General features: G+C 45.5%; 1 protein-coding gene across 12 annotated transcripts in view; it reads left to right on the top strand.

Annotated features, from left to right (window-relative positions):
• LOC147234312 (ELKS/Rab6-interacting/CAST family member 1-like) overlaps positions 1-12,758 on the top strand; it is a 135,380-nt gene that overhangs the window by 12,283 nt on the left and 110,339 nt on the right. For all 12 annotated transcript variants that reach the window (XR_015106187.1, XR_015106189.1, XR_015106188.1 and 9 more), the window contains exons 3-4: positions 220-297; positions 674-829. Coding sequence is in view for 8 of the 12 variants with exons in the window: in XM_086147209.1 (XP_086003335.1) it covers positions 220-297; positions 674-829 (234 nt within the window). In the remaining 4 variants the exon portion in view is untranslated. The remainder of the gene's footprint in view (positions 1-219; positions 298-673; positions 830-12,758) is intronic.

Genomic DNA, 12,758 nt, shown 5'->3' with positions numbered 1-12,758 from the left:
GCGACTCAACTCTGTCCTCCCACATCCTCTGCAAATGTTACGCATAAAGCAAACGCCGTTCTTTGAAGACCAATCTTTTCTGCATTTCCCTCCATCACTTGAAATCCAAAAAAGACTCGTTATTTGCCTCTCATATGTGACATGCAGGTATACTGTGATTAATATTAAGAGGATATGCTTGTGTGTGTGTGCATTCATGCGGCGTTTGCGGGCTACCAGGTGAGGGAGGGCGCCATGTCCGACCTGCAGACGCAGCTAAGAGAAGTACTCAGAGAAAATGAACTTCTCCGCAGAGACGTAAGTATCAACGCACGGGTAAAACGGACGCTTTCCAAAGCTCGGTTTATTGCGATCGTATTGAGTTCCGCGGGAATTGTTTTGCTGGATCCAAGAGACGGAGCTCCTGTGCGGGAAAACAATACAGCGCTGGGGCCACATTAAATCAGCGGTTTACTAAAACCCCAAAGTACCCTGCGATAAATCTTCCCGCCATGAGGATTTTTAATACCTATTGATGCGTTAAATTATTCAGGACCGGGTGATAGGAATAAAATTAATGTTGCGTATTCTCCCGGAAGCCATTTTCTGATATTTATACGCCAGGATTTACACAACAATCTGTGAAAAACCGGGTGTCATAAATTGAAGGCGTTCCTCGTTGGTTTTCCCGTAGCTGGAGGCCAAAGAATCCAAGCTGAGCTCGTCGATGAACTCGATCAAGACGTTCTGGAGTCCCGAGCTGAAAAAGGAGAGAGCGCTGAGGAAGGACGAGGTCACGAAGATGGCAGTGTGGAAGGAGCAGTACCGAGTGGTGCAGGAGGAAACGCAGGTAGGAAACGCAAAACATCCCTTCGCGTCCCCGTCCAAAACACAAAATAGCAAGACGTGCATCGCCGAGCGGGCTTCGGGGGGGGGGGGGGAACCGTGCACCAACCCAGCCGGGGCCGGACGTTTCCCACAGGTTGGTAAAAGGGTGGAAATCCAGGTTGGCTCTTGAGCTTAGCTCCACTCTGTTCTGTTTATCTTTGAACAGAAAAAACAGGGTTATCCTCACTCTGTTGCCCTGACTTTTCTAATCTACTGTTTCATCCTGCGGGTTTGGAGCGGCGCTCAAGGAAGCATATCCTGGTAATTTTATGGAGCGTTCAGGTGGATTTGTCCCGCCGCTGTAGGGCAGCCTTGAAGAAGACGGCCTCAGCTGTCTGCTGGCTGGGAAGCCATCTGGAGGAGATCGAGACATGACTAGTCTGGCAGGGGAGATGAAATGTTATACAAGAGATTACTTGCGCGCATACGCGCTCCGTATCGCACACGGCTAGCTGTGACTCACGCACATGTATGAGTGTGTACGCTCTCCCGGATGAAAATTCACACGCTGTCAGCCCGTGGAAGCGGCGCGGAAATTTTATCGCACGTACACGTCGCCGGTAACCCCCCCCCCCCCCCCCTTCCCGCGAATGCACGATCCAAAAAAAGAACAGTTGAAAGTGCCTCGGCGGCTGTTTTTGCCAAAGATCATTTAAGGCCGCGCATGTATGTGCGCGCTATTATTATCATTCCAAACATTTCCCCCCATTCGAAAGATGTGGATCGTGAGTGTATGTTTTTTTAATCACGCTAAAGGAAAACAGCTCAACAAGCTATCATGAAGCTGGCCTTAGCTCACACACACACACACCCTGTCGGGGTGTCGTCACGTGTGGTGTTGTGTGAGGGAATACACTTGTTAAGACATGTAAGAATAGTTTTTCATCTCTAATGTCGCTGAACATGTGCGATCTCTATTTCTGATTTTTTTTTTTCCTCTCTTTCTCACTTTCTTTTCCTCCGGCCAAATAAAATCCCTTTAACCCGGGCTATCCTTTTCATTTCCTAATCTCATTATCCCGTCACTTTACTTCTGCTTAGTCCCTTTTTTTTTCCTCCCCTTTTCCGCTCATCTCTCGCTTCCGTGTTTCTATTACTTCTCTCCTCTCAGTCGGTAACCCTCTCTTCTATTTCTGTCAGCGCACGGTGAGTCAGCTCTCGCTTTCCCGCTCTCTCCTACGTTCTTTCTTCCTCTGCCATCCTTCTGGGTGTTAGAGATCAAATTAAGTTACCTTCCAGTAATTGTGGGATGCGTGCATGCAGCCACATGTGCACGCCAAAGCCTGCAGGGTCACGCTCCGCCGAGGAATGTACGTCCCAACTCCACCCATCCATTCTTCCTTCCTTCCTATCCCTCCTTCTTTCCTCGTTACTTCTTCCGCCCTCACCTCTTTGGCTGGTAGTTACGCCGTTAGCTTTACCTGCCGTCATCTTCTCCGAAATTCATTTCCTCTCTTCGCCACGCGACGTGTCACCAAAGATGGATGAACGGTAATATCAACCACCCTCCCCGCCCGCTCTTTTTTTATAATATTATAACTCCTTACGCAGCCGACCCCTGTAAATCCCAGTATTTGCTTCTAACGGCGTTGTTAAGCAGTGTAAGTTGACTTTCAAAGCGCTCGACACGTCACATTCAATCATTCACACGCGCGCCGGAGCGCCAGCGGCTGCAGAGCTAACGTGCAAGCCGACGACAAGGCCGTCAGGAGCGAACGGGGGGCGTTCGGAGTCTCGCCAGAGGATTCCGAGGCTCTCACGCAGCAGGAACTGGGGTTCGAACCCCTGACCGTCCCACCGGAAGGGCACCTACCCTTTCTGCTGACAGTACTGCACCAATACTACACCATACCTTTGTGTTGACAGAAATCATTTATTTGTAAGGGATTAAAGGGGCGGCGTGGCGCTGGAGGTAAAGCGCTCATGATTAGTATTCATGTTCTGTGCTTTACTTACTTTAACTCCCATTTTCATGTGCTATCCAAAGTCCAAAATGATTTTTCATCATATTCATATATATATATATATATATATATATATATATATATATACTGCTCGAAAAAATAAAGGGAACACTTGAACAACACAATGTAACTCCAAGTCAATCCCACTTGTGTGAAATCATAGTGTCCACTCAGGAAGCAACACAGATTCATTTTGACTTGTTTTAAGGACATTACATCAAAGTTGGATCAGCCTGGAGTTTGTTTTTACACTTTGATTTTGAGTGTGATTCCTAATCAGACCTCCATGGGTTGATACAATTGATTTCCATTGATCATTTTTGTGTGATTTTGTTGTCAGCACATTCAACTGTGTAAAGAGCAAAGTATTTCATAAGAATATTTCATTCATTTAGATCTAGGATGTGTTTTTTAAGTGTTCCCTTTATTTTTTTGAGCAGTGTATATATATTCATATATGGAGCGATCATCCTTGGAACCGAACATTCCTGGTTGGATTCCCGCCTCCTCTTAGCCCAGGGGTCGGCAACCCGCAACACCCAAAGAGACATTTGGACCCGGTTTCCTCGGAAAAGAAAACACCGGGAGCCGCATTTACTTTTTGAAGTCTAAAAAAAAATGGTACCACTGTATATATTGCTTTTTATTACCTTTACACTTTTTATAAACAAGTGTGTAGTGTGTTGCTTCTGAAAGTCACAAAGTATTACGGAGAAAATTAAATTTTATTTATGTAATGAACTCATTTTGAGCTGTGGGCTTTCAGAGCGCGTAGCGGAGCCTTGACCCGAATTTTAAAAATAAATCGGGAAAAAAAATCACTGTCGGTAAACAATAAAAAATAAATATTTGCAAAATATCTTCATAAATATTTATTTTACCTGGTTTATAGGACTTCTGCTCCTGAACTTCCGCGCACAGCATCTGCAAATCGGGACTTTACCGGCCGGCTTCCGCGAGTGTGACGTTATTTTGAGCGGCGAAAAATAATGAATATAATTTTATTAAATATTTCAAGATCACAAAAATCTTCCAACTTAGAACTAAAAGTTAAAAAAGGTATTAACACAAATGAAATATTAAATATTTAAAATGTATTTTCCCAAGCCACTCGGAGCCGCAGTGGGTTGCCGACCCCTGGTCTAGTGTGTCGATGTGTTTTTTTAGCAAAACACTGAACTCCGAACTGCTCCCCTGCTGATAGATGGCAGCCGAGTGCACGTGGTTCATCCGCGATGGGTTAAATACAGAGAAGGAATTTCCCCACGAGGGATTAATTTAGTATAAATTATTACTATTATCATCAATTCGGGGTCCAGCGTCTTGCTCCACGACACTTCAACAGGGTAGGAGAAGCTCGGGGAACGAACCGGGAACTACCCAGACCCACCCGATCCCCCTCGTTCCTACTTATCTAATATTTTTAGTTGCACACACTGGTGTTTTTCCTATTACTTTGTTTTTTTGTAATTCTACAACCCTCCCCCTTTTTAAGCCAGCCACCAGGGAACACTCAGATTTTATCACCGTACTGAGCTTGTTAGTGAGCACCTTCCGCTTTTAGCGGTGATGAATATCAACTTTATTCTGAGATTCGTTTTGTTTTGTTTTTTTTTACGGCCGTACGATGCGCATTTCATACCTCGCCGTCTCCAGCGAGTTCTCAGAGAAAGGTCTGGCCGCTGCCTGCTTCTCCCAGGTGAAGTGCTGCTGCGGCAAGAAGTGTCGGAGAGCAGCTGAGCCAAACGGTGCGCCGGAGAACATTAGATGATTGCTGCTGGCACCTAGTTCACCTCTTTCAGTAAAACTTGTTCATTTGACTGGTCGTTAATCAAAGCGCAGATTAGTTTGGCTGAAAATGCTATATTATCTTATGCACTTTGGGTAGAATTACAGCCTCCTGGTTGTCTCTTGTGTAAGAGCGCTCCTCGAATACTCGCTCTGAATCCCCATTTGGCCATCTTGTGTTGATTTTTATTTTTTTTTCTTCTCTCTCTCTGCTTCTGTGCCGGTTTTCTTGCGTTTCGGTCCGGCATCCTGTCATTCCCCTCCCCTCACCACGGCTTCTTGTCATAATCACAACACCCTCCATGTCTTTGTCGCCGGTCCGTCTTCATCAGCATCATCATTACACTCCCACTCTCGGACTTTCTTTCTTTCTTTCTTTCTTTTTTTTTTTTTTTCACGGCCTCCCTCCCTCTCCATGCCCTCCATCTGCGCCTGCAGAGCAGCTTTGCTCAGCACAGAAGTGCACGGGTCCCACCGAAAGCGTCCGTCTCCGTACGGATGTCGGCCAAATAGCGTGGATGTTCTCCGTCTCCTGTCGTTTTTAGTGCCCTGCCTTGTTCTGCTTTCTGTTATGTGCCAGCGCTGGAGCATGAATCTGTTGGAGCGATTGGTTCCACTTCTTTGATCACCGCAGGTCGGTAGCCTGCCTCCGACTCACGTGGCAAGAAAGCGAAGCGAAGAGGAAAAAAAAAAAAAGAAAAAAAAGATGAAGGAATGTGTGGAATGCTAAAGGAAGGGTATACTTTCTTTTGGGCTCCGTCCTGCTTCATCTCCCCGTGGAATCAGCCCATGTACATTCTCTCTCCTCGTTCCTCTCTTTTGTATAAAAAAAAAACAACTTATTTGATCTGTAAACGTACACAAGGTACAAACTCAAACATCCACGGTTGTAATAACTGAAAAAAAAAAAAAACGCGCTCGCTTGTCGCTCTTTTTTGCAAAATCCAAAAACCAAAAGATAAGGAACATTACGAGCTTTCCGAAACATAACACATACGCTCGGTCGCTACGCGGCTGAACAATAGCTGCACTGTCTGTGTTTCTGGGGCCGGTGGATGCCATCCCTCTTCTCCTGTACTCCATGCCAGCCGTATGACGTCAGAAGCTGGGATGCTGAACAAAACGGTCTATATGTCTGCCCTCTTCCCCTCTTCCAGCGCCGGGAAAATATTTACCCTCTTCCATAGGCTTTATCCGGTTGAACCGAGATGTCGCGTCTCTTTCCCCTCCTGCAGAGCCCTTGTTGACGCCGGCGTGTCGGATGAGTGTTGAGATCGTGCGCACCACGGGGAACTGCTTTTTCCCCCCGCGTACACTAATTTGCTTCAAGATTGATCTGACTAATTCCGCTTAATTCATAACGTGACACAGAGAGGGCACCGGGAGAGAGTTTAGAGTCTAATAATTGTCAGAACTGGCATTTAACAAACCCTTCTGTAAAAAAGGGAAAAAAAATATAACCCCGAATTAGCTCATCGTGCAAAAACGGAAAGGATTTAAAGGGTATGACGGTGCATATGTTTTACCTTGAAAGAAATATCTGGACCTCAGATTTGATGAAACGTGCACAACACCTCCACTTGCAGTGATGCTCAGAAATTAGACAAAATACACCGGAATCTGTGCATAAGAGCCCAGCGGGAAGCATCGCATCTTAACATGATCATGTGGTTCACTTCTCTGAACAGTGAGAGCTGCAGCGCGCCGCTGAACATTTGCGGAAAGGCCTTCCGGAATAGACAGCAGCCACAAAAATATATTACAATATATTTCCATGTTATTCTCACTCGTGTGGCGTATTTTTTCATCTCCTTTCGAAGATGCACTCGGTTTTTGTAAACAAAACGCAATTGTCTTTTTTAAGAAATATTCGCTGGCTTGTAAAGTTTACTTATGTCTGTCTGTGTGTGTGTGTGTGTGTGTGTGTGTGCGTGCTAGCGTCTACTGCACCAGTAGTCATTGTGGTCGGTATGAAGGTGTGCGTTGAGCGTCTGGGTGGAAAGTCAAGGCCAAACCTAACCAAACAAATGTGCTGATACGGCGAAATGTCTAGTCAGTTTTCGAGATGTCTGTGTGTGTGTGTGTGTGTGTGTGAGTGTGTGTGTGGGAGTGATGATACTAATACAAACAGAGAGGTAAACACAGTAGCAGTTACACCTGCCCAGAGCTCGGCCTCGGTGACACAAAGGCATCATGAAAGCAACGGGATGATGCGGCAGATGCAGAGATCAACTCTCATCTCTTTCCTTTTCTCATCCTGTCATCTTTCTTTTTTCACCTTTTTTTTTTGTTTTGTTTTCGCTCTGAGCGTAAAGTTAAAGACAGAGGAGAAACACGACGCGGATGCAAACACGGCAGCCAGTCAGGCCTTCGGGTCTGAATATGGAAATGAGCCGGTGGCACCAGAGCTCCGCCGGCTTCCCTTCTCCAGTGGAAACGTTTAAAGAATGTAAGACGAATCAGACGACCTGACGTCAATAGAGTTCTTTTAAGGGCTCTTTGTCAAAATAAAGAATGGAGTAACGCAGTTCCCTAAGCAAACTAAAAAAAAAACCCAAGGAAACACACACAAGCCATCATTGTGCAAGTATTTCCTGAACGCTGACGGCTGTGCTGACACACTAAACACTTATAATCACCGCCCGGCACTGGAGGCTAACACACACACGCACACACACACACACACACTATCGAACGGAGCATCTCGCATTTCTAATTCCATTACTCAAAGCTGGCGTGGAGCTCATCCTCATGAGTTTGATCACTCGGAATCCAATAAGAAAGGGCCGCGCCAATCGTCCCCCCCTCACCCCTGTGAAAAAATAAAATAAAATTCCATTTACTGGAGAGGAAAAATGTTGCGAGCGAGATTTTCGGTGCCAGCTGGCGGCAAAAAAACGCTTTCCTGGCACGCCGTATACATCCGTGGGGAGGGGCGTCGGGGTCGGGATTGAGATGTAAAGATAAAGAAGGAATTAAGGATGGATAAGATGGACACATCGAACTGGAAAAAGTGGGGACGCACTCCAGCAGGAGGGAGGTTAACGGGGCGCACAGGAGAGCTGCGTTCAAACAAGTGAACGGCAGCGGGAGAAATGGCAATGTGATGGATGTTGATGTGACAGGAGAGAAATGGAAGCAACACGGAAGGCTCCGGAGAGAAGGCGTTATTTATTGATGCAGGGCTGAGAGGGAATGCTGTGTGAAATTTAATATAAAAGAAAAAAAAAAAAAATAGGACTTTTGCTTTATTGAAGTTTATATATTGCACCTCGATGAGAAAAGGTGTTTGTTTGTTCAGTCCGTGTGTTATTCGTCATTTTTTTTTTTTTTTTTTTTTTGGCCCCCTGAATTTGGACGTCAATCTTCTTACGGTGGGGGGGGGGGGGGGGGAAGAAAAAAAAGAAGGAAGCATCCATCAAATGATAATACAATGCAAAGACTGGCAGGTTTTGTGCGGGGTAGAAAAGCACGGAGGAGATGTGGTGTAAAAGTGTGAGTGTGTGGGATTTGTCAGGGAGGATATGTTGCAGGGCGGACCTGGAAGAAAACAGCCTGCGTGCTCAGCAGTGTTTTAAAAAATCATTTATACCGTCAGACACATGACACACACTCCTGGAGAACACAATGACGATTACCCGCTTATCTCCTCTTCCTTTTTCAACTCATAGTTCCTCCTGTGTGTGTGACTTTTTTCATCTTTTTTTTTAATCTTTTTTTTCGGTGAAATATTAAATTAGCTGTTTATTTAATGAATAGTATTGTCTCCCTGGACGCTGTGTGTGTATGTGTGTGTGTGTGTGGATTTGTTTTTCACACATGGATGCTCATCAGTAACAGATGGTCCTCAAACCTGCGTGTTTGTTTAGTCAGGATGGAGAGATGGGCGAGGCGGGGTGAGGGAATAAGGTAAATAAGGGGAATTATGGCCGCTCGGTTTAAGGCAGATGGAGAGAGGGAGGAGGCGGCGAAGGAGAGGAGGATGGAGAACGCCAGGGAGGAGATAAAACTTCAACGGCAGGACGCTTAATCCATTTTCTGGTGTTACAGGAAACACACAGCCTCAGTATTAATCGGGAACAAATGAAGAAATACAAGTTTTTCTATCTTTTCTTACCAGTTTGTGATTTTGTGACTCCCCCCCCCCCTCACTTTCACTGTGTGTGTGTGTGTGTGTGTGTGTGTGTGTGTGTGTGTGTGGGCTGTGGTAGCCATGGCTGTCCATATAAGGAGTGGGTTTGGGACGACTTGGTGAGGAATGAACAGAATTACACTGCAGTCATTCTTTTTTGCTTTTTTTTTTTTTTTTCCTCCCTCTCTCTTCCCTCCACCTCTCAAATCTGTCTGTTGTTTTTTTTTTTTTTCAAGTCCGAAGCTGACGCGGTGCAATCCGCAAATTACGTCGAATAAACGTGACATCTGAAACGGCGTTTTTAAGCGGACATTAAATCTCTCCTCTCCTCGCCGCCGACCCTGATGTTTCATCTCAAAGCGACTGATTAGGGTCAACGTTTCACTCCTGTTTCCTTTCTTCCCTTCTTTCTCCTCTCGGCTATTTTCTTTTTTTTATTTTCTTGCTTGTATAATCTTTTGCCCGTTCCTCCCTTTCATCCATATTTTCTCATCTTCCTCCGTTGTTTTATTCATGGAGTTCTATTTTCCTCCGCGTGCTCGCTCTCTTTTCGGAAAAATGAGCCGCTTTCATGTCTTTCCGTTGCTCATTTTTCTGACTTTACCGGCTGTTCTTTTTCTTTTTCTTTCTCTTTTTTCTTTTTTCCTCCCCATCCTCCGTTTCTTCGCTTCATCCTCCACCTTTATCCGTCGAGAAAGAAGAGAGTGTGTTAATCTGCCTGTTGTCTGATGCCTGAGTGGGCGAAGCTTTCAAACTGCTCACGGTCATTACACACACACACACGCATGTGCCAACACACACACACACACACACTGACATTAAGCGTTGTGTATTTGCGTGGGCATCGCTGTGCGGTCCATCCGAGTGTGTGTGTGTGTGTGTGTGTGTCACTTTGTGTATTATGTCTGTTCGGAAGCGTGACTCACCCAGCGAGTGCAGAATAAGCGAGGGATGAGACGGAGGAGTAATAATGGAGGGATGGTTAATATTGAACGACAGATGAGCAGCGTCCTGAGGGAAGGATGAGGAGAGGATAAAAAGAATGTCACCATGTTCTCGTCTCTCCTTCCTCTCCTTCCTCCGCCCCGTCTTCCCTCGGCTCCTGACCAAAGCCGAGACCCAGTTTTTGTAACATCTATGAAATATTGAAAAGCATCATCTCAGTGGCCTCCAGCGGGTCTTAAGTCCAGAAGACCCAGGCGGATTCGCCCAACCTCCTGACTCCGCTCTGCCATTTGTTTGTCTTTTTTAGCGTTTTCCCAGCCTTGAATGATACCAACTGGAACGGCATCGGATGACCGAATTCATGAGATTCGCGTCGTCCATTATTATCCCTGATGATGTCGTCGTTGCCGCCGTCTATTTATTCGTGGATGTCTTACTTTCCTCCGTCTATTTATAGTCATATTTTTTTTTTTACTTTTTTTTGTATTTTTTTGACATAACTGTTACGCTTGAATTTCCCCGATGGGGATCAATAATGTTTATCTTATCTTAGAATTCACGAGGAACAAAGTCTTCCATTTGTCGAATAGGATGAGCAGAAACGCTGAAACATTCAGAACTGTAAAGCAAAAACCAAAAGAGGAAACAAACGCCGCAAACTCTGGACCCCAACTATTTACCCTGAAACTAAGATAAACCACAAATAGTTAACAGTTTACAGTTAATACAATTTATATTTCATTGTATTTCTTATTCGTCCTCCTTCCTACTATTTCTATTACTGTTATGTTTTTGCTTGAAACTCTGGCACAACGATTTCCTTCGGGATAAATAAAGTGGTTCTCATTCTCAAATATCATGGACGCGTACCAATTGAAGGTGTAAAAGACACCTTGGTTTGCTTCAATAAGCCCACTTTCCAAACCAAAAAACAAGCAAAACTCTTAACTCACCAGAGATCGCGCGCGCTCCAAACCAACGCGTCGGATCTAAAAGTGTAGACGGCGCTACAAAAACATGGCCACAAATCAGGGAAAACGAGGAAAAGAAGATTTGGAACGGTTTTGTTGTCTACGGCTGTGAGGCCACACAACAGGTCGGGAAGGAAAGTACGCAGGGTTACAAAGATATAGCGTGTATTTATTAAGCGCAAAAAACCAGGATGGTAAGTGTAGCGTCCCCTGGAATGACGTCATGGCTAGTTTTAAAGGGCCAGCGCGCTGGAACTGAAAATATGAAATGACCAAAACGCTCTCAGCTGCTTGGAACTACCTGCAAGATATAAAGAGGGGAAAAACAATGCTTCGGAAGACAACGCCCCAAAAACACACAGCGACCCCTAGGGATGTAACATCGACCTATTTAAGAACCTCCGGTTTGTTTGGTGTTATTAGCAAAGTGGTCACATCTGGTTGGTATTAGCAGAAAATCCCTTCAGTCCCCCTGCTTTTATAGCAGAATTACAAACCTTTATTACGCTCTCATGCATCTATTATCATTTCTGCAAAGATACAGAAAGAAATCTGTGCACGTATTGGATAAACGGACCGAGGTAACGCACCGTATCCTCTGTCATCATTCATTGTTCATTTATTTGATTTAAGGGAAGTTGTTACCGTAACAACCGGAGTCACGCACTTCTTTGTGCTGCTTGTGAATTTGTGTTTTTCCGTCTGAAAGTAAAGTTGAAATGTGTTTTTCTTTCTCCTTTTCGTCCGTCTTCCATTCAGCGTTGTGCACTTCATCTTCTTTGAAGCGCGGCTGTTTTATCATTCTTGTCTTCCTGTTGCTCGCGCTTTGATTTCCTCTTTTATTTTGTAAGCCCCGACGTTGCCTCCTATCGGGCGTTTGGTATCCAGGCCGGCTCTCGTCCGGCGGCTCTTCGGTGTCACTTCAGGTCCCTGTTTGTTTGTTTTGGTTTCTGGCTGCTCCTGCTTTCACCTCTGCGTTGGATAAACATGTAAATACCAGACTTGCGATTCTTGCCTTCTGCAGATGTTGGAGTTTTGCGTTCCTGGTTTTTGCGCGGCGGCTCATCCGTCTGCGCAGGTCAAACCAGGACGCTTATCAAAAATCTACTGTAATAACAGTTTGGGAATAACCGATTCAGGAGACGTGGATCTTTTTCTTGACCCGTCAGGAGATGTTTTACGTCACTTCACGACGGTGTTTCTCCCGGAGATGTTGGCTAATCGACGGCACCCAGCCGTTTGAGCGGCGGCTGACCTTTCAGTCCCCGGGTGGAATCGGAAAGCGCTTTTCGGGGCGGCAGGGCCGGCCGGGATCGTGTGCTAAAGAGGACGCCGTAGAAACCGAGAAGAAAATCCGTGCCCCGTTCCCGTCTAACCTCCCTCTTTTTCCCCTCCCTTTTATCACTGTTTTCTTATCTTCTTTTCTGTTTTGGTTTCTTTTCTCATGCTTCCTTTTCCACTCCTCCCTCCATCCTTCCTCCTCTCTCTCTCTCTCTCTCTCTCTCTAATGGTCTGGCATTTCTCAGCTCTACATTCCAGCTGTGAGAGTCTCGGTGGGGTGGGTGTGGCAGAAATGTGTGAATTTTCTTGATATTATTAACAAAAACACACAACATTTCTGCATTTCTGCTCAATCCGAGCCTTTAAATTGTTTAATTGCCTCGCGTAACCCCTTTGTTACCCGTTCCCGTCGAACGGAGCGGGTTAAAATTGAAACCGGCTTCTGCACGTTCTGATAAATGCGGGATGAAAGGCCGCCGCCGTCACCACGGTGAGGAAAACAATGAAAAGAAACTGGCTTGTCTTCAGTGACACAGTTAATGATGGAAATCCCCGTCCTCTCACCGCCATGCAGGTGGACACCTGTCTGTACAGCGACCCCTCGCTGTAACGCGCTTTACTTTTCACGGTGTCGCTACTTCACGGATTTGCATGGTGCATTGTGTTCTGCATTCTGATTGGCTAAAAAGTCACTCCGCTTCTTCTCTACCTGTGCGTCAATAACGTTGCAGTTTAATATGTACACGTACGTAAAACAGCTCGCCAGACTTACATGACGTACGTGCAAATTCTCTTGCAATTATCTCTAAA

The sequence above is a fragment of the Fistularia commersonii genome, chromosome 5 (assembly GCF_037954325.1).
Source record: "Fistularia commersonii isolate RoL2024-O1a breed Wild chromosome 5, RoL_Fcom_v1.0, whole genome shotgun sequence".
Taxonomy (NCBI): Eukaryota; Metazoa; Chordata; class Actinopteri; order Syngnathiformes; family Fistulariidae; genus Fistularia; species Fistularia commersonii.
This window is presented reverse-complemented; position numbering and strand designations above follow the sequence as displayed.